The 23,656-nt window shown below is 35.7% G+C and overlaps 1 protein-coding gene across 12 annotated transcripts in view; it reads right to left on the reverse strand.

The window, feature by feature from the left end:
• The window catches only part of IQCM (IQ motif containing M), a 482,329-nt gene that overhangs the window by 199,790 nt on the left and 258,883 nt on the right, over positions 1 to 23,656 (reverse strand). For all 12 annotated transcript variants that reach the window (XM_032332483.1, XM_032332475.1, XM_032332473.1 and 9 more), the window contains one exon: positions 9,969 to 10,167. In XM_032332483.1, coding sequence (XP_032188374.1) covers positions 9,969 to 10,167 — 199 coding nt within the window. The remainder of the gene's footprint in view (positions 1 to 9,968; positions 10,168 to 23,656) is intronic.

Below are 23,656 nucleotides of genomic sequence, written 5' to 3' on the forward strand. Positions count from 1 at the left end.
CTTTTTCTTTCCTTCTCTCTCCTACCTCCTCTTCTTCTTAAATTCTGTATTTCACAACCATCCACCAGGATGCCCAAGACAAGAAGCTCAAAAATTGAGGAATTGTTCTTGATTCCTCTCTCTCCCTTATCTTCAAATCCATTCAAACCCAGTGTCCTGTCTCTGTTCATCTCTCCAGCCCTAACTCAAGTCTCTATTATCACACACCAAATTACTGAAAAAGCATACTCATTGTCCACCTTCTAATTCTGTCACCCTTGTCTCCCAATTCACTGCCCAGAGTCAGTAATCTTTCTAAAAGGCAAATCAATTAATGTCACTGATTAGCTTTAAAATCATCCATTCCCATATACTAAGTAAAAGCATGAACTCCTTAGCATGGTTTTTAAGGACATCTGGGTGGCTCAATCAGTTAAGTGTCTGCCTTCAGCTCAGGTCATGATTTCAGGGTCTTGGGATCCTGCCCCACATGGGGCTCCCTACTCAGCAGAGAGTCTGCTTCTCCTTCTTCCTCTGCAGTTCCCCCTGCTTGCACACTCTTGCTCTCTCTCTCGCTCTCTCTTTTCTGTCAAAAAAACAAACAAACAACAACAACAAAAAAAAAACACCCTTGCTTAATCTGACTGCTATCTCAGCTTTCTCTACTGTCAATATCCTCCCAAGCAGCTCTTGGCCCCTCAATGTTCTAGCTCACCTACAGTCATCGATTGTCTTTTACTGTTCCTACAACTCTCTCAGCCTATCAGTCTTCCTGACAAAATATAACTACCCCTCATTTTCTGGATCTCAATGTATTGGCACTATCCAACCCCCTCACCAGACACAATCTTTTGGATTAAATGGTCTTCCTAAGTTCTCTAATAGCACCTAAGACTTCTTTTAATTATCTGCATGTCTCTCTAGACTATATGCTCTATGAGATCACACACCAGACAAGAAACTGGATCCAATACATAGTAAATGTTATAAAAAAAAAATTAACTTTTCTGTTCAATGCCACCTGTGCCATGGGGACCAAGATTGGGCTCCAGGATTTTCTTATTTTGTGTGTGTGTGTTTTGAGATAATGGGAGAAAATCCATAGTTTATCAAATTTTCAAAGGGTTCTGTGACCTCTAAAAGGTTAAAGACCACTGGTTTATGCATAGTCTATTGCTATGGTAACCTTAATACTCGGATTTTTCGAACTATTCCAAGTTTATTTATTCAACAAATATTTATTCAAAGACGATTGATTTTCAGCACTTGCTTGTTGCAAACGTGAGCTCTTCAAATGCCCTAGAATTTCAGTATTTTGGGCAAATAGCAAATGAATACATTAATTTAAGACTGAAATTTAAAATTTTAAATTATAAATATTCAGAGAAAAATACTGAAATTATAAAAGCTCAGAGGAATCACAATGGGAAAAAATACTATTTTTATACCTTAACTGTTTTTTTTTTATATCACTATTACTTATTCCCAAATACATGCAAACAAACAACACAGAGTTTTTAAAAGGAAAAGGACACTTTGAATGATGGAAATAAATAACATTGACAGTCAAATGCAATGACATTTGTGGTACCCTTATGACTGATATGATAGTTCAGTGGTGCTTCATTATTTCTAAATAAACCCAAACTGGAGTATTTCACAGGAAATTATGGAAATTGTATAGTCTCTTGAGGTAATTCAAAGAGACTTTCTAGTAGACACTGTCCACAACTACCAGCTCTGAAGTGGCAGCCAAACAATATGACCATGGAAGTTTTCTAGCAGAGGGATTGCCATGGTGCTGACAATTACCCAGTGATTTGCTGTGCAGCCGCTAGAGCAGAAAGTCTATCAAGAATTCCCCAAAAAACAACCCTGTGCATAGGCACAGTCCTGGAACCTGACAATGTATGCATTACAAGCCTCCTGCACTAGCTGTTCAATGGTAGACAAAACAACATTAACCATACAAACAAAGCAGCCATTCAACATAAAAAGCACCACACCAGTGATAGAATAAAAAAGCAAAGCAATGATCATAAAAATTTTATAACCAAATCAAAGTCAATAATCTAGTTTATATTGGCCCCAACTCTTTGAACATGTTTCCCATTTTTTTCATTTAAAATTCTACCTCTACATAGAAATTCAACATTTCTTTGTCAGTATCCCTTTTTCACCATTATTTTGGACCCATTCTTGGTCTCTAAGTTTACTAGGCTTGTTTTTCTCCCAGAGGTGATTGATGACTCTACAATTCTCTTCAATAGCAGAAAATGATATAATTAAATTAAATCATAATATAAATGCACAATCATACATATATCATATACATGTGATACATAATATATATTATATAATATATACTGTTTCATATACTTAAATACATACATCCACATTATTTCTCTTTATATATAAAAGAGAATCATTAGAGTACCCTGATAAATTTCTATAACTATATTTTGTTGAATTAATTCATCCATTCAGTAGATATTTGTTGACTACTTACCATGTACCAAGCACTATTCTAGCCTTTTGAACACAGAAACAAACAAAACAGAAACCATGTAAATGTAAAGAAATAACTAAGTAAAAAAGAAAAAAGCAGAAAAAAGTGCAAATAGTTAAAATAATAGGATTGTATATTGTGTGTCAAAAAGCAATGTGGTGCTAAAAATTTGAAGATAACAAGTATGTACTTCCAAATAGGTCACTTATTGGTATTGCTTATGACAGACATGTAAATAAAAGATCATAATATAGATAACATGAGCAAAATAATGACCAAAAGAATAGAGAAATTATTTCTGCTTGATGGGCCAGGGACAATGTCTTAGCACATATAATTTTTAAAAGATCTTGAAAGATGAGTTGGAGTTTATCCAAAGATTAGGGAGGAAGAGTATTCCAGCTTAAGAGAATAGCATTAAAACATAGGATATAATAGGAAAAAATAAAGAATTTGGGCTTTGTTAGAGCACAGGGTGTTAGTGAGGAAGTATCATGAGATGAAGATGGACAGTGGGCAAGTGCCAGACCAGGGAGGTCATGTGTACTATGTTAGAGAATTCATACTTTCTCCTATAAGCAATATAGGGCCATTAAAAGAGTATAAGAAATGGAATAAGGCAATAAGAGTTTTTTTTCTTAATTGCATATATATATATATATATATATATATATATGCAATTTTCTTAATTGCATATATAACAGATTAGGGGGTAGGCAGCAAGGAGAATAATTAGGAGACAAGTGTAGTTCTCCATGTGAAGGTTGATCAATAGAACCTCTGGCAAGAAACAAAGAGAGGAAGAGCAACACAGAAATGTTATGGTGACAATCAACTGAATAATGAAGTGAGGAATTTGAAAAAGTCTAAGAGAACTCCAGGTGTAATTTGGACAATGAGTGGTGGAATAATTCATCAATATAGGTAGTGCGGAGGGGTGGTCCAAGATGTTGGCATAGGAAGATCCTGATCTTACCTCTTCCTACAAACGCACCAAACCTATAGATACATGTAGACAATTTCCTCTGAAAAAGAAAACTAACAGAACTGTTCCTCACCACAAAGGATAAAAAGACTATATAGAGATGGGTAGGAAAACCAACAGGGCTTACATTCAAAAAAGACAAAGGCTGTAGGGAACTGAGGTTCTCTTTTTAAAAGGCTTGGCTATAGTCTCACTAATCACAGGACCCAGCACAAAAGTAAGTTTGAAAAGCACCTGGACCACATGTAAAGGGAATTCATTTGCTAGTCTTAAGACAAGGGGCAGGGGACAGCTGGGACTCTCTTCAGAGATGAACACACTAGCAAATGCCATTTTTGCACTCTCTCCAACCTGGCTAGCACAGGCAGGTATGTGCAGATTTAGTGCTAACCTGTTGCCTTGCTAAGGCTGGCACGGGTGAATGGTGGTGACACTGGCTGGGGCCCATGTGTGTGAGCAGTCACAACATTCTCCCAGTCCCTTGCTAAAGCCTGTGACCTGGCTGGGGCCAGCAAGTGCAAGTGATCATGACATTCTCCCACTCTCTTGCTAAAGCTAGCAGGCACACACAAACAAAACATTCTCCTACTACAGCTCTAAGGCCACAGGCATATGCAAACAAAGAATTTTCCCACAGCCTTGCTGAAGCCAGTGGGTGTGCCCTGCCCCCTACACTCTTCACGTGCCTTGCTAAAGTCAGAGGGTGTGCACAATCCACACAGATGATGCCTGTTGGTTGCCTGGCCTTAGTGGTCAAGAGGGTTCACGTTCTTAGGCTGCATGGTACTTCCATTGGAAAGAGCTCTTGGCAAACTACCTCCCACAGAAACAGAGTCAGCAGACTGAAATACACCCCCAGTTTTCCTGTAGAAATGGGACTCTGTGACTTACTCATCACAGAGCTTCAGCTTCCGTCTAAAGGATAGGCTTGAGGTTTGCAACACATCTAGAATCTACAGAAGCACTCTCAGGGAATGTAAGCTGGGCAACATCAGCCTTACACACTTCTCAGGCCTCACTATTCCTCAACAATAATTCCCAGAAAAGAAGATTATATATTTAACCTGGAGCCCCAAATTTTGCAACTATCACTCAGAGGAATCCTCTAGATTTTCTAATCTGGGGGTCAGTAGGATTTACAGTTGTAGCCCCACAGGACTGTATAATTGAATATTTTTAAAGCTACTGCCTGAGGGTCTGGTTTCCAGTCAGCCTGAAACCTGGTACTAAATGAGATCCCTCTCCTTGGGACACTGGCAGGACTTGGCACACCTCAGTAATAGGGACCTATCAAAAATTAATCAGGCTGCTTTCACAATCACAAAGGTTCAAGAAACAACTAAGAGCTAAAGCAAGGTTGAATGAGAAGTTTTATCACCTACACAAGGCTAAAGGTAACTGTTTCACTTAATACACAGAAACAGAGAGTCAAGTAAAATGAGGAAAAAGATGAGTATGTTCCAAATAAAAGTACAAAATAAAACCTCAGAAAAAGATCTAAATGAAACAGAGTTAAGGCATGGTCCCCCTCTATACCCATTTTATTGAGAGTTTTTATCATAAGTGAGCATTGAATTTCATCAAATTCTTCTTCTACATCTACTGAAATAATCATGTGATTTTTACCTTCATTTTGTTAATGTGGTGCTTCATGTTGATTGATTTATGGATGTTGAAACATTCTTGCACCCCTGGAATAAAGTTCACTTGGTCATGGTATATGATCATCTTAATGTACTATTGAATTCAGTTTTGTAATATTTTGTTGAGAATTGTAGTATCTGTGTTCATCAGGGACACTGGCCTGTGATTCTTTTCTTTTTTTTCCCCTTCTCTTCTCTCTTTTTTTCTTTTCTTTTCCTCTTTCTTTCTTTCTTTCTTTCTTTCTTTCTTTCTTTCTGTGATGTCCTTCTCTGACTTTGGTATCAGTATCAAAAATTTCAATTTTTTGGAAGCATTTGAGAAACACTATTACTGTTTATTTAATACCTATACTTCTCAAACTCTTACCAAAAAATGGAAAGAATGAACACTTCCAAACTTATTTTATGAGGCCAGTATTACCCTGATACCAAAGTCAGAGAAGGAGAAAGAAGGAAGGAAGAAGGAAAGAAGGAGGAAGGGGGGGGGAAGGGGGAAAAGGGAAGGGAGGAGAGAAGAGGAGAGGAGAAGAGAGGGAAAGAAAAGAGAAAGAAAAAAGGAAAGGAAAGAAAAGGAAAAAAGGAAAGAAAAGAAATCACAGGCCAGAGTCCCTGATGAACACAGATACCATAATCCTCAACAAAATATTAGGAACCTGAATTCAACAGTAAATTAAGATGTTCATATATCATGACCAAGTGAACTTTATTTCAGGGATGCAAGAATGTTCCAACATCCATAAATCAATCAACATGATGCACCATATTAAGGAAATTAAGGTAAAGATCACATGATTATTTCAGTAGATGTAGAAGAAGAATTTGATAAAATTCAACATTCACTTATTATAAAAACTCTCAATAAAATGGGTATAGAGGGACCATAACTCAACTAATAAAAAAGCCATATATACTTAGAGCTAACATCATACTCAGTAATGAAAAGCCAAAACCTTTTTCTCTGAGATCAGGAACAAAACAAAGATGCCCACTCTCACCACTTTTATTTAACATTGTATTGGAAGTCCTAGACACAGTACTTGGGGATGGGGAAGGAAATAAAAGGCTTCCAAATTGGAAAAGAAGAAATAAAATCATCACTATTTGCAGATGACATGATACTACATATAAAAAAACACAGACTCAACCAAAATACTATTAGGTTTAATAAATGAATTCAGTAAAGTTGTAGGCTATAAAATCAATATATAGAAATATGTTTCTTTATACTAATAACAAGCTATCAGAAAGAGAAATTTAAAAAAGAATCTTATTTAGTAGTGCATCCAAAAGAATAAAATACCTAGAAATAAGTTTGTTTTGTTTTGTTTTTTTAATTGTTTTTTTTAATTTTTTATTTTTTATAAACATATATTTTTATCCCCCGGGGTACAGGTAAGTGAATCACCAGGTTTACACACTTCACAGCAGTCACCATAGCACATACCCTCCCCAATGTCCATAACCCCACCCCCTTCCCCCAACCCCTCGCCTCCCAGCAACCCTGAGTTTGTTTTGTGAGATTAAGAGTCACTTATGGTTTGTCTCCCTCCCAATCCTATCTTGTTTCATTTATTTTCCTACCACCTTAACCCCCATGTTGCATATCCACTTCCTTATATCAGGGAGATCATATGATAGTTGTCTTTCTCCGCTTGGCTTATTTCGCTAAGCATAATACCCTCTAATTCCATCCATGTCGTCACAAATGGCAAGATTTCATTTCTTTTGATGGCTGCATAGTATTCCATTGTGTATATATACCACATCTTCTTTATCCATTCATCTGTTGATGGACATCTAGGTTCTTTCCATAGTTTGGTTATTGTAGACATTGCTACTATAAACATTCGGGTGCACATGCTCCTTCGGATCACTACGTTTGTATCTTTAGGGTAAATACCCAGTAGTGCTATTAGACCCTCAACTCTATGGTCAACTAATCTTCAACAAAGCAGGAAAGAATGTCCAATGGAAAAAAGACAGCCTCTTCAATAAATGGTGCTGGGAAAATTGGACAGCCACATGCAGAAAAATAAAATTGGACCATTTCCTTACACCACACACGAAAATAGACTCAAAATGGATGAAGGACCTCAATGTGAGAAAGGAATCCATCAAAATCCTTGAGGAGAACACAGGCAACAACCTCTTCGACCTCAGCTGCAGCAACATCTTCCTAGGAACATCACCAAAGGCAAGGGAAACAAGAGCAAAAATGAACTTTTGGGATTTTATCAAGATCAAAAGCTTTTGCACAGCAAAGGAAACAGTTAACAAAACCAAAAGACAACTGACAGAATAGGATAAGATATTTGCAAACAACATATCAGATAAAGGGCTAGTGTCCAAAATCTATAAAGAACTTAGCAAACTCAACACCCAAAGAGCAAATAATCCAATCAAGAAATGGGCAGAAGACATGAACAGACATTTCTGCAAAGACATCCAGATGGCCAACAGACACATGAAAAAGTGCTCCATATCACTCGGCATCAGGGAAATACAAATCAAAACCACAATGAGATATCACCTCACACCAGTCAGAATGGCTAAAATTAACAAGTCAGGAAATGACGGATGCTGGCGAGGATGCGGAGAAAGGTGAACCCTCCTACACTGTTGGTGGAATGCAAGCTGGTGCAACCTCTCTGGAAAACAACATGGAGGTTCCTCAAAATGTTGAACCTAGAAATAAATTTAACCAAAGAGATAAAAGAACTGTATTTTAAAAACTAAATGACACTGATGAAAGAAATCCAATATGATTAAATATAAAAACATACTATACTCATGGATTGGAAGAATTCATATTGCTTTTTGTTTGTTTGTTTGTTTGTTTATTATGTCATGTCACCGCACAGTACACCATTAGTTTTTTTTTTTTGTAGTATTAAGATGTCCATACTCCCAAAGTCATCTGCAAATTCACTGCAATCCTTATAAAAATATCAGTAGCATATTTTTACAGAATTAGAATAAACTAAAATTTGTATGGAACCAAACCAACTCCAAATAACAAAGACAATCTCGTAAAAGAAGAACAAAGCTGGAGGTATCATGTTCCAGGATTTCAAACTATGCTACAAAGCAACAGTGATCAAAACAGACACATAGATCAATGGAAGAGAATGGACAGCCCAGAAGTAAACCCTCACTTATAAAGTCAAATAATCTATGATAATAGTAATCTATAATAATAAAGTAATCTATGATAAGAATATAAAATGAGGAAAAGACAGGCTCTTCAATAAATGATGTTGTTAAAACTGGACAGCTACATGCCAAAGAATGAAACTAGTTCACTTTATTACACACAAACAAGAATAAACTCAAAATGTATTAATGGCTTAAATGAGTCCTTAAAATATAAAGCTCATAGAAGAAAACACAGGTAGTAAGCTCTTGAACATTGGTCTTAGCAGTAATTTTTTTAGATCCGTCTCCTTAGGCAAGAACAACAAGAGCAAAAATGTACAAATATGACTATCTCCAACTAAAAAGCTGTTGCACAGGAAAAGGAACCATCAGCAAAATGAAAAAAACACCCTAATGAATGGCATAAATTATTTGCAAATGACATATTAGATAAGGATTTGACATTCAAAATATATAAAGAACTCATACAACTAAATATTCTTAAAAACCCAATTTAAAATATAGGCAGAGTTGTTTTCCCAAAGAAGACATACAAATGCCTATAGGTACGTGAAAAGCTGCTCAATATCACTAACCATCAAGGAAATGCAAATTGAAACCACAATAAGATATCACCTCACATGTGTCATAATGGCTACTATCAAAAAGATAAGTAATAACAAGTATTGGTGAAGATGTGGAGAAAGGAAAACCCTTGTGCATTACTGGCAGGAATGTAAATTGATACAGGTACTATGGAAAACAGTATAAATGTTCCTCAAAAAATTAAAAACAGAACTACTATACAATCTAGCAATTCCACTCTTGGCATTTTTTGAAGAAAATTAAAACACTAATTCAAAGATATATGCACCTTTATGCTCAATGCAGCTTTATTTACAATAGCCAGGATATGGAAGTCACATAAATGTCATCAATAGATGAGTGGATAAAGATGTGATAGTTGATGGTATATAGATAGATAAATAGATAGGTAGATGATAGATAGATAGATAATAGATAGATGATAGATACGATGGAATATAATTCAGCCTTAAAAAGGAATGAGATCTTGCCATTTTCAACATGGTTGGATCTAGAGGGTATTATGCTATGTGAAATAAGTCAGGCAGAGAAAGACAAATATTATATGATTACACTTAAATGTGCAATCTATAAAAAAACAAATGAACTAACAAAACAAACCATAAACATATTCATAGATCAAAGAATTAATGGTTGTCAGACAAAATAGATCCTAGGTATTTATTTTTAAAAAGTTATGATTGCTGCTTATGCAAGTTGCTCAGGGGTGTTTTGTGTGTGTGTGTGTGTGTGTGTCTATAATTCTTTTTGAGTTGAATATGCATGCTATACAAGAATATCTAGGAGTGTGGGAAGTGGAAGAAAATTGTTTTATATGGACAATAAACAGTAAAAAGGTGAAACAAAATTAGTGAAAGGACAGGGGGTCCTGACTTCAGAATCCAAGTGGTCCCAGAACTATTGGCTCAAGAATACACTGGGCCTTTTGTTCAGATTCTCCGGTTTGACCAAATCTGAAACTGTCAGCAGAGTAGATAATTTGTAACATTTTCTCAATGAAAAGAATGTAGTCAGAAATTTATCATAGATACATTGACCAGATTATTATTCAAAACTTGATTAATATCTACATAAGAAAATTTGTGCACATTATATTTAACACATGCTTTACCTTGATCATTATTCTCTGCAATCTTTTGCGTTCAAGCCATCCTCTGACATAGGCTTGCATGATGGTGATCATTCTAACTACTTTTTTGTTATTTATGAGTTTGGTCCTTTCCCGGAACACTTGGAAAATTTCTATGTGTGGTCCAATCCTTTTAACTTTATTGTCGAGTTTGCCACTTTTACTTAGAATAGACTTCAGCCTAAAAATAAAATATAAAAGTTTCTTATTATAGTTAATAAGAAAATAATCACTTCTGAAAAGTCTTAAATTCATTGCAATCATAAATGTATTAAAATAGGAAATGTATTATATTTTGTACATAGATTTCATATACATCACCTGGACATGTCAATAGGACTCTCCAAAGAAGTTTGAATATGCCAGAATCAATATAACATATATAAAATGAACCTTGTGAAGAAAGGAAATCCAAAAGGAAGCAAATTTGTCAAAGCTTATCTGTAACTATTCAAAAGTCGGTTATGATATTTAGGAACAAAATATTTTCATATGACAAAGGGGGTTAGTCAAAATAACTTTCCTATCTCAGAAGCTATTTTATTTATTTATTTTTATTTTTTATTTTTATTTTTTTAAGATTTTATTTATTTATTTGACAGAGAGATCACAAGTAGGCAGAGAGGCAGGCAGAGAGAAAGAGAGAAGCAGGCTCTGTGCTGAGCAGAGAGCCTGATCCGGGGCTCAATCCTATCACCCTGAGATCATGATCCGAGCTGAAGGCAGACGCTTAACCCACTGAGCCACCCAGGCGCCCCTCAGAAGCTATTTTAAATTGAAAACTACATCAAAATAATTTGGCACTGATACTCTGCTTACCAATCATCTGAAAAATGATCTTAACAAAGGCTCTCAATTGAAATGCATGGTGATATGTTGTTAAGGTCATGGACTACGGGATCACAGGAGCAGGCAACTATAATGGAAACCATGACAAGCCCTGACATACTGAGGTGGATGGCCCTTGAAGTGATGATAAATATATGAGAATACTACAGACTTTCTACTATAGACAGACAGACTGCAATCTTGCTAATCTTGTGTCTGCTTTTCGTTTATACATGTTTTATTTTTTAACATGGTAGTCAGTTTTTTCTAAGCCATCTAAAGGTCAAAGTCTAGTTTCCTTACAACTTTTAGCATATAAAACATTTTTTTTTCTTCTTAATTTCTTTTGTTTCTGTAAGTTTCACAGCTGAAATTCCAAGGAGATGCCCAGATCTATTCAAACACCAGAACTGGGTCTTGCCCTAAAAAAGACTGTATATAGATCTCTGGATCCTAGGCCCCACTTTCTTGATTCTCAGAGTGAGTATCATGGCTCTGTTTCTGCATTTATTCCCCCTCTGAGTTTACTCTGATGTCTGAAGTCGGCTGTTCTCAAGGAGTCCTGTTCTACTTTGTACCAACGACATTATTTTTCTTTCCTTGGTGACTGAAATGTTGCGAGTCTGATTTTGATTATTTCACCAGCCATCGAGTCTCTGTTTGGTGGTAGATGGTGGATGACAGAGAATCCCAGCTCAGTCTTTTTCATTTGTCTTTATTGTGAGTCTTGAAGCTTATGATATGCCTTGTATTACATGTTGTTTGAATACCAGTAAAGCCAAAATTATTTGAGACAATTTTGTTCCCACTGGAATGAAGATCAGCTCCATATCAAGAGACTTTCATAACAAGTATTCCTCAGAGGACTTTTTCCTACTCCCAAGTAACCACACCTGAGGAGAGAAATTTGCTCAGGCACAGAAAACTGTGTTCCACATTTATTTTTAACCTATAGCTAAAGATGTAGAACTAAGGCTATTCATTCTCTTTGAACTTGTGTGTATAAATGAAAAAAAGTCCTTACTCTCCTTGCAAAGGAAAAGTTAACTTTGTACAATGTTCTTGTAACTGTAGCTCTTTTCTATCTATTACTGGTTCTTTCTCTCATCCTCTCTCCTGAGAAAACTTTTTTAGATTGAGTCAAAACTATATAATTTTGTGTTCTGCAGAAATATTCTATTTAGACAAAGCTACCAGAAAAAGCAAAGAAAATAATGGAAAACATTCAGTTTGTTTGTTTAAATTAAAATTGATTTTGAATAGTTCAGAAAAGAGCTCTGCCTTCTAAGAGGATTCTTGTTTGGTTAATATATCAATTTTTATGAATGGGTCTTGATGTATGAAATAAACTGGCAATGAATATAAAATGTTCATGATTACTTCTGGCTGTCCGGAGTTTCAAGACCTATAGTGAAATATAACAAATTTTGAGTTCCTTACTTTTTCTCCTCTCTCTCAGAAGAATAAGAGAACTGTTGTAGAAATACCCAAGTCAGCCAAGTTTATACCTTAAGTTCCATGTTCTAACAAGAAGAAACAAATCTTAAAGAGCTATGTATGACTGTAAAGTGATGTGTGATGTGGATTATTGAAGCACGAGAGCTCTGCTCATCTCTTAAATTGCCTTTAATGTAACAGAGTCCTTAGCCAAAGTGTGTGAAAAGTGAAAGGGGTGTGTGTGTGTGTGTGTGTGTGTGCACGTGTGTGTGTGTGTGTGTGTGTGTGTGTGTGTGACAGAGAGAGAGAGAGAGAGTTGAAATTGGTTATTTTGGTTAAAACCTATAGTTAATATGAGTAATTAGAACTGTATTAAGTAAAAGAATAATGAAAAAATGCAAACATGTTTATAAAATGATGGATGTGTGTTGTCTGTTTTTTATCAACTTAAAAAGAAAAGTTTTATCTTAAGCCTTAGACATATGGACTCTGATCAATAATACCTCTCTAAATAATTGGAATGCTAAGAATAACAGAAAGGGAAATTTGAGGTTGAAGAATAATTTATAGAAGGTTTGATGTAAAGTGAATTATATTTACAAATAATGGATTTGAAAAAAGCTATAAAATATATCAAATTTTGATCAAGTTAAGTCAATTTTGATGAGCTTAACCATAAAATAGAGAAATGCTCATCAATCTTTGACTACAAAATGTTATTTAAATGGTATACAAAAAAGTAAGATTAGAATTTGATTTACTTTCTGTTAAACTGACAGACTGAGTTTTGAATCCACAGTCTGGTCTTAATTTAACAAAGGAAAAATCATTTAGTGCCTTTAATATAGCTTTCCCAGACAACAGAAGTTACCTATGTGACAAAAATATTCCCTTTATCTTTTTTTTTCTTTCTAGTCTGCTTCTTGTGAAATCTGGTATCCCTAATATTTAATGTTACTGAGGCTGCATTATATTTTTTTGTACTCTAAAGGCACCTGTGACTTTTGCTTATACGTTGGCTCCTCTAACAATTCTTTCCATATTGTTTTCTCCAAGTTCAAACCCCAAACTTAAAAACAAACTATTCTGACATGTTTTAAACTATCTTTTGGGTGTTTCAGATGGCGGCAAGACCACACCAAAGATTTTCTTCTTCACTATATAAAAGGAGGGATGCTAAAAATGGTAAAGTATTTCTAACATAATTATAGAAATGAACCAAAGATGATTCCTGCACATTGGCCCCTATGTTGTTTACTTCTTACATCAGACTAGCACTTGAAAGCCTGTTGGCTCCAAACCTAAAAGTCTTAGACATCCAGTTGTTTTAAATATCTCCCAAAAAAGTATAGTTTCAGCCATTTAGAGTCTACCTGCTTTGCATATCACACAAAACTGCAACCAACATGTGCTAGCCATAGATAAGATAAACCTTAGGTCTCTAAAAGACCCCAACCAACTACAGATCAGAACTCTCTGATCCAGACTCCCCATCTTGCTGCTGAGTAACCTACCCAGCTATGTAACCCTTCTCTTTGACTTCCCTTTCCTGGTGGAGTTCCCTAACCCCTTTTCCCTCCTGGGTGGTAGTTCTATGTCATCATCTCTGGAAGGTTTTCTGCTATGAGAGACATCCCCTCTCATGCAAACCAGTCCACATGAAGCCCCAGTATAGCTTGCTATGTGCTAATACCCCCTCATAGGCATACCTTTTCCTTGATTAGCCCCAAGATCCTTGAACTCACTACAATTATCCATAGTTTTATTTAAATGAGTACTAACTATTTTGAGACCTGTCCTATTTATCAGAGTTCAAAATATGAGAAGAGGTAACTAATTTTAAAAAAATGTTCCACCACCTTAAATTAAATATATAGCAACCAAAACATTATTAATATAAATGTATCAGAAGCACCCTGTGCTAAGTTGCTTGCATTGATGGTCAATTAATGCTTCCTTATATCCCTGTCTTCACAGTATGATTTTACAGCCCCACGCATCCAGAGGTAGAATCTTTTCACAATGTGGGTTGGCCTTGTGAATTGCTTTGGCCAAAAGAACCCAATGGAAGTGATGTTCTAGTTTTCAGCATGTGCTTGGCAAGCCTTGAACAGTTCCATTCTCTGAACCCGACATCTACTGAAGAACAAACCAGCAAGCCTCTTAAGGATGAGAGACCACACGGAGAATAGACAAGTTGTACCCATTCAAGTGAACCTTGGTGGCATCATCTGAGTCGAGACTAGATTATCAGAATTGCCTCATGAGAAATAATATTTGTTGCTTTAAGCCACTAAGTCTTATGATATTATTATAACAATAGATCACTGATACACATATTTATGTTTTTACCCAAAAGTTAATGCAATAACTATCAAATTCATTTTTATTTTTTTAAAGATAGTATTTATTTATTTAACACAGAGAGAAGGAGGGGGAGAGAGCAAACATAAGTCAGGGGAGCAGCAAGCAGAGGGAGAAGCAGGCTTCCTGCTGAGTGGAGAGCCCAATGAGGGGCTTTATCCCAGGACCCTGAGATGATGACCTGAACTGAAGGCAGCCACTTAACTGACTGAGCCACCCAGATACCCCTCAAATTGATTTTTAAGGAAATGTATTTCAGAGATAAATTATCTCCATTGAGTAGTAATACTCATGATGAACATTTTATGGATAGATTTTTTAAAACTTAAAGTTTATCAGTGCCCTCCTGTGAATAATATGTTCTTATTTCAATGACTAAATCCTTATAGAATTAATATGTATGTCCTCAATAAAAGATTCCATTCCTCTCCACTCTGGTATTGTTGGTTGTTACATCAAATATATACTAAGTATACCTCTTTAAGTCCTATCTTCAACAGGTGGCTGCTACCTTTCTCTCATACTTGCCCAAAGACCCTAATACAAATTGTAGCTCAAAAATTATGTCTTCTGAAAGAAATATCAAAAGAATGATAGTCTTATAAAAAATGCATTTTCCTAACAATTTCTAGTAGAAGGAAAAGACTTACGACTACAGGCTTCTCAATTTAAAGTGATATCATAAATATGAACCTACTGTGTGGCTCTTTTCATCCATAAACACACAATTTTGGGGGGGTAGCCTGCTTAATCCAAGATGAGCAGAATAAGAATTATCTTATCTTGTACTGAATAAATGAATTAAATTATGATAAATATTAGTTATTGATTAAAAATATGAAAAAATGTTTTCTTTTAAGGATCCACTTACAAATTTCAACTTACTTGGCATTACTTGTACAAACTAGAATGAAATATCCTTTAAATGGCATGTGAATGGTTCCAAATAACCCATCAGAACTTCAGGGGAAAAAATCCTCATGAAAATTTTGATGTACATGATAAGTTAAGAAATCACCAGAAATAGAAGCACCTGGATAGCACAGTTGGTTAAGCATCTGACTTTTGGTTTCAGCTCAGATCTGATCTCAGGATCATGAGACTGAGCCCCACTTGGGCCTTGTGCTCAGTACAGGGTCTGCTTGAATTTCTCTCTCCCTCTTCCTATTCGCCTCCGTCCTGTGCGTGCTCTCTCTCTCTCTTTCACTGAAATAAGTAAATAAACTTACAAAAAAATCACCAGAAATAATAATACTATATAAGTTAAGAATACATATTAATTTATTTTATCTACAAAATAACATACCACAGTAGTTCAGTATATACATAATTTCTCTGTTACAGAAGTATTTCTAAAGTTTTAGTATGAATCAATACTTTCCTACCATGATGTAATTGAAAAATCTAGTTTGTGTCTCACTTTTCATACTAAACATCATATTTAATGGCAAGTCATTTATCTAGATGTGGTTGTTCCCAATTAGAAACATGGACTCACTTATTATATGAAAACTATTGCCACTAAGTCCTAAATAATAACTAGCCTGGTCCCTCTTCCTTTCTTAGGAAGCCTAAGAAACTTCCAGACAAACAAGAAATATTAGGAAAACTTAAGATTATAACAAGAGAAAAGGAAAGCCTATGTCATTATATATAATGTAGGTAAAATCTAGAAGAGTAAAATGGAATGATTCCTGAATACCAACTTCAATATAAGAATGATAAAGACAATAAAAATATTTCTGCCACATAAAATCACTTTAGATGATGACACTAGGGAATCTGTCAATCTTGACAGAAGTTACTAATGCCTTAGTATCATTTGATTCTAGTTTTGCTAACCATGCAGTAGAGACATTTTTATGCTTTAATAAACATTTCTGATTCCATCTTTTTTATTGAAGCTGGCCCAATAAAATACCAAGTTAACAATACTGAATAAAAAGTGATCAACAAACTTAATCAGAAATGCAGTCTGACCACAAAACAAGGTTCAGATGCAAACTTGCAACTCATCTCCCCCACAATCATAAGCCACTGTACATGTACTATCTTACTGTCAGGAAAAGAAAAACTTCTTTTATCCTATGATAAACAAACACAGGTACAGCCATATTTTGGAAATATTGGCAGGTTCAACTCAAGACCACCACAGTACAATGAATACCAAAATTGAATATTTCAATGATGTGAGTCAAATGATTTTGATTGATTTCCCAGTGCATATAAAAGTTTTATTTACACTATAGTGTTGTCTATTAAGTATACCATAGCATTATGTCTAAAAAAAAAAAAAACAATGTGCATACCTTTATTTAAAAATAACTTGTTGCTTAAAAATTGCTAACCATCATCTGAGGTTTCGGTAAGTTGTACTCTTTTTGCTAGTGGAGTGGTTCACCTCGTTGTTGATGGCTGCTGACTAATCAGGTGGTAGCTGCTGATGGTTAGAGTGGCTGAGACAATTTCTTAAGACAGTGATAAAATTTTTCTTATCAAATGACTCTTCCTCTCATGAATGGTTTCTCTGTAGCACGTGATGCCATTTGATAGCATTTTACTTCTTTCAAAATTGGAGTCAATCTTCTCAAACTCTGCTGTTACTTTATCAACTAAGTTTATGTAATATTCTAAATTCTTTGTTGTAATTTCATCAATCCTCATAATATCTCCACCAGGATTAGATTCCATTTCAAGAAAACACTTTCTTTGTTCACCCATAAGAAACAACTTTTCATCTGTTCGAGTTTTATCATGAGATTGCAACAGTTCAGTCACAACTTCAGGCTCTGCTTCTAATTTTAGTTTCCTTCTATTTCCACCACACGTGTAGTTACCTGTAGTTACTTCCTACAGGTAACTTTGGGCTTGAATCCCCAAAGTCATCCATGAGGATTGGAATCAATTTCTCCTAAACCCCTGTTTATGTCAATATCTTGATTTCATCCCATGAATCACAAATGTGGTTAATGGCACCTTGAAGAGTGAATCCTTACAGAAGATTTTCAATTGACATTACCCAGATCTAACAGACAAATCACTTTCTGTGACAGCTACAGCCTTACAATATGTAATTCTTAAAAACAACACTTAGAAGTCTAACTTACTTCTGACCCATGTGCTGCAGAAGAGATGTTGTATTAGCAGCCATGAAACCAACATTAATCTCATTGTCCATCTCCATCAGAGCTCTTGGGTGGTCAGGTGCATTGTCAGTGAAGAGCAGCATTTTGAAAAGAATTTTTATTTCTGAGCAGTAAGTTCAACAGCAGGCTTAAAATATTCAGTGAACTCTGCTATAAACAGATGTTCTGTTATCCAAGATTTATTGTTCCATCTATAGAGCACAGGCAGAATAGATTTAACATAATTCCTAAGGGTCCAAAGAGTTTTGGAATGGTAAATGAACATTGTCTTCAACTTAAACTTACCAGTTACATTCAGCTCTAATGACAGTGTCAGCCTGTCCTTTGAAGTTTTGAAGCCAGACATTGATTTCTCCTCTCTAGCTATGAAAGTCCAAGATGACATGTTTTTCCTGTATAAGGCTATTCCATATACAATGAAAATCTATTATTCATTGCAGCCACCTTCAAGAATTTTCTTAGCTGGACCTTCTGGACAATGTGCAGCTTCTCCATCAGCATGTGCTACTTTATCGTGCCCTTTTCTGTTACGGAGATGGCTTCTTTCCTTAAACCTCATGAACTAACCTCTGCTAGTTTCCAACTTTTCTTCGATAGCTTCTTCACCTCTCTCAGCCTTCACAGAACTGAGGAGACTTGGGACTTTGCCCTGGTTGGATTAGGCTTTGGCTTAATGGAATGTTGTTGCTGATCCTCTATTCAGACCACTCCAACTCTCTCCATATCAGCAATAGGACTATTTCACTTCCTTATCATCATGTGTTCTCTGGAGTAGCACTTTAATTTCCTTCAAGAACATTTCCTTTGCACTCACAACTTGGCTGTTTGGCACAAGAGGCCTACCTTTCAACTTATCTGGACTTCTGACATGCCTTCCTCACTAAGCTTAATCATTTCTGGCTTTTGGCTTGAAGTGAGGAATGTGCAACCCTTCCTTTCACTTGAACACTTAGAGGCCACTGCAGGATTATTAATGCACCCAATTTCAATTCTACTGTGACTCAGGGAATAGAGAGGCCTGAGGAGAGGAGACAGATAGGGGAATAGCCAGTTGGTGGAGCAGTCAGAACATACACATTTATGCATTATGCTTGTTGTCCTATATGGGTATGATTTGTGGTGTCCCAAAACAATTACAATATTAACAAAAATCAGTGATTACAGAACCATAACAAATATAATTATGATGAAAAAGTTTGAAGTGTTGTGAAAATTACCAAAATATGACACAGACACACAAAATGAGCAAATGTTGTTAGAAAAATGTCACCACTGGTCTTGTTCAACACAGGGTTGCCACAAAGCTTCATTTTGGAAAAAAAAAAAAAAAAGCTACTATCTGTAAAGGGAAATAAAGTGAAACACAGCAAAATAAAGTATGCCTGTAATTCTCTCTAGACTAATTACTGAAAGAAATAGAAATTTAGAAAAGCTGTATGTATGAAAATATCAATCACAATTTCCTTTATAATGGGAGAAATCCAGAAACAAATACCTAAGTAAATTGTGTTATATGCAATCAATAAATTATAAGGTCAAAAAAGTGATGTTTATGAAGATTATATAATAACTTAAGAAAATGCTTACGATTCCAAAAAATGGTATTAAGAGAATGAAGACATTAAATTACATGCATTATATGATTGCAACATTATTTTTTAAGTGACATATATAAATAAGTCCAGAAAGAAACATGCCAAAATATTATTAGTGACTGTATTAATGCAGTGGTTCTGAATCGAGGGTGGCATCTAAGAAATATTTTCAAGGAACTCCTACTTAGGGCCTGTCCTCAGAGATTCTGATTCATCTCCTCCAATAAAACACAAATCCATGGTTAAATACAAGGTTATAAAGAAAACATTAGGTAAAGAAAAGTGATTACAGTTGGCCACTGAATAACATGAGTTTGAACTGTGCAGGTCCACTTATACATGGATTTTTTAATGATACTGTACAGTACTGTATATGTATTTTCCTTATGATTTGCTTAATATTTTCTTTTCTCCAGGTGGGTTTATTCTAAAATTACAGTATATAATAGATATATAAAATATGTGTCTGTTGACTTTATTACCAGTAAGGCTTCTGATCAACACTGAACTACTGATGTGCACTGTACAACATAAAAGAAACATATAATAACTAAATCTAATAATGACAATAGTACCTGTAATTTTTAATTAAACATTTGATTCAGATATACTTTCTCTTTTAATCATCAAAATAATTTTATTGGATAAATGTTAGTATCCTGATTTTATACATTGATGCAAAAGAAATTAGGTTACTTCCAAAGATCATGAAGCTATAATTAGCAGTCAGAATTCAAAGTCCTTCTTGCCTTGTATGTGAGAAAACCAAAAGAGAACAAAATCGTCATGACTTCAGAAAGGCTGGCCTTGGAAATCCCCAATCCCCAGTTGGTTAGGATAAGTTTGGTGACTGGCTTTAGATTTTTCTTCTTTTGTGTGTTTCAGCAATACTGAAAAGATATAGCCATACCACATATACGGAGATGGGGGAAGTGCATCGCGACTGTCAAATATATGGAGGTCAAGTATCCTCTGATGAAAGAATCAATAGGAACTATCTTTTGCTTACCTTCTAAGTATAATTTTAAAATTCATCTTCTTGCACAATGTCTTAACACAATCCTGATAGGGAAAGAATTCTCATTTTTAAAGATTCTTAGCCACTAAAGAGTCTCTATAAAACTCTTAGAGAAAATCTTTATGAAGATAAAAATGTGAGTTATTAGAGGCTGGATATAAAGCCAGTTTTCAGCACTGAAGAGACCACCTGCTTGGTCCTCAGGCCACAACCTCCTACTAAAGTCACCCGAAGAAAGCTTGAGAGAAAGACCAGGGCTGGCTGCATAACGGAATTTTACTTTTTCACTTGAAGTTTGACAAATCTATGATCAAGGTATAAATTCAAATAGTTTTCAGTGAGAGAAGAAATCATTAAGCAAGATCACATGTGAGAAAAGATACAGTAAGTTAATTAGTAAGTTAATCATGTCTGAATATTAGACACTGAGCTTGGCAAACATTTGAACAGGGAATTTCCTTTCAACTGCTAATGCTTATAGGGTAATATATATTAAACACCAAATCAGTTTTAGAGTTTGGTTCAGATATTGCTACTAATTAGTTTTGGCTGATATTGAAGTATTTTGTATGCTCCATTTATAAAAGCACTGCTTGCCCATCTGTTCATAGGTTGAAAGTGATTAAAGGATACTTATTTTGGCTGTTGTAAAAGCCAAACACTTTTTAAGCTGCAAATATGTGACAAAACCCGTTAAGGTTGCCAAGTTCAGAAATATATTAAAAGAGATTTGTGATGCTTCCCTCCCCCAATTCCTCTTCCAACCTGCATTATCGAAAAGTAAATATCACTGTTTTCCTGATTAGACTAGCATGCCTCTTTGTCTAAATGCTTTGCAATTTCGTTATAATTTTCACAATTTACCCTGATTTGGATCCTCTGCTACCAAGCTGTGTTGGGGGCTTTCGTTTCCTGTATGTGCAGCCTTAAAGTAGAAACATGTGATGTCCTCGTGCTTTGAATGCCAGATTTGAAAGCAATGTGGGTAACGAGTGAAATAAGTTTGCAGCCTACTTTAATTCCCTACAAAGGTCTGTTCAGGTTGAAAACTATGCATTAAGTTCAGCACGGAGTTTTTTGTTGTTGTTGTTGTTGTTTTCTTTTGTTTTGTTTTGTTTTTTAAAGAAAGAAAAAAAAAACTAAGATTTTTAAGGACAGAGATGTGCTACATTTCCATGAATAATATAATCTTAATGTTATTTAATACTCCATTCCCAACTCTTCCCAAGGGGTTACTACTTCATGCTAACAAAACCTGTACTCTTTGGAAATCAGAGTGGGGCTCCCAAGACTTTTGAAAATAAGATGCAATGTCCTGAAGTAGAAGATAATACCACCTTAATTCAGGCAAAATGTTTAGTTTCAATATGAGTGAAATGCATTTCCTTCTGTTATTTATATGCTCCTTTTGAATCTTGATCATTTCTTATGATGTCAGCCTGCCTGATCCCCCCCAAAACCAAGTGACCTCCTATTTTTGGCTGCTCCCAGTTCCACAGCAACCTCTTTAACTAGATCATATTAAAGGGTGGAGGTCCATATTTTACTGAAAGCCTCTATGGGTATTTGCTTTAAACAGTTTACTACCTGAATTTTGCTAACTAATACCTATCCAGAAATGCAGGTGATATAATGCACTGGGAGGATTTCCTCTCCCTGCCCCCGTCACACCTGATTTTCCCCTAAAAGAAATCTCCCAGCCTATTATATCATCTCCACGGAAAGATGGGTTTTGTTATTACTGTTATTATTTTGCTATTACTACAATTTATCAACAGCTTTTCCTCAAAGCAATTTAGAAATATCTAAATTCCAAATGTAGTTCAAAAAACACAATTATTATCTCCCTCACATATAAACACTTTGGAGGAGCACTATTTATTTTGAATTAAAATGACATTGTCATTTTACACAGTAGAATAACAAAAGTAGAAAGGAAATGTTGTTTTTGTTCAAATTGAATCGATTCTGATTTTATGGTCAAGGTAATCAGTGGTGCACTTTCAGGGAACTCTTTAATAGAACATTTAAAATTCATTTCTACTATGCCTACATGTTTTATCTGTTCAACACTGAAAGAAGTTACCCTGAAGATGCCTGAAATGACTAGGATGTTCATTGCAAATGTTTAAGAGGAGCAGATATTTCTGTGGCACAGTGAACAGAGTTGTCCATTTTTCATGACCTTGTCTACAAAATAGGGAACATGGGTTTGTCTACCCTTCCTCCCAATTCAGTAATTTGCTTATTCCTCTCAGGGAAGCCCTTGACTCCTCATCCAAACTTCAGTCAGTCATGGAGGCGAGCTGGCTCTACCCGCCGCCATCTGTCTCCTTCACCTCTGCTCAAAAAGGGAGGCAATGAAGGCTGGTGCCTGTTCAGATTTCTTGTCCCTGAAAGAGAAGTCAGGTGACTCTAAAAACATTTTCTGAGATTACTCTCAATATTTCAGTACCAATGGCATGTATGTTTTAGGGAGTGTCATGGCCAGGAATTCAGAGACCCTCATGCAGACACTCATAGTGTGATGGTCGGACAGTGATAGCTCAAATTCTGTGAAAAACGTGGACAGTCCTCAGAGCAACCTGGAAGAGAGAAAGGAGGGACTTTATAGCCCCCTTTCCCATGCTTCTGCCTCTTATTCTCCCCCAGTGAGTTCTTCCATGGAAAAGTAACTGAAAATCTGATTTTCCCTGCTGGAGACATTTGTTCATCTTCATTTTACTTGTGGGCAGGATTCCTGTGATTTACAGATGAAGATTTATGTGTGTTTCTCCTCCCAAGATTCTGCTTGTTGCTCCTCAGACATTTTCATTCTGATTCTAAAGGGACCTTCCCCTTTAATCAAGCCCAGCCATTCTTTTTCCCAGGTACTGATTCTATGTAGTCAGTTTCTTCCTCACTCACTGCTGCATCCCTCAGCAGACATCAATGGAATTATGAATATTCCATGCATGCGAAAGGCAAAGTAAACTCAAGACTTTATTCTAGACTTTCAGCCATCTCGATTCCAGAGAAGAAAGCAGAAGTCCCAGTCCAGTCTGTAGCTTAAGCTAGCATGATCCAACTCTGTTTTACCAGAGAACCCAGCTATCAGAACTATGTTGCTTCACATCTTCTTTGGCCTGCCCATTGGTGTGGTGTTTTTCCATCTAGCTGGGCAAGATTGAAAAAAAAAAAAAAAAAACAGAAACTGTTAACCTAATGATCTTTGGTGACTCTCACTGATGCTGGATTCTGGACACATTCAGAGACCTAGCCTGCCAGTGGTCCACCACCAGC

Source organism: Mustela erminea, chromosome 2, assembly GCF_009829155.1.
Source record: "Mustela erminea isolate mMusErm1 chromosome 2, mMusErm1.Pri, whole genome shotgun sequence".
NCBI classification, from domain to species: domain Eukaryota; kingdom Metazoa; phylum Chordata; class Mammalia; order Carnivora; family Mustelidae; genus Mustela; species Mustela erminea.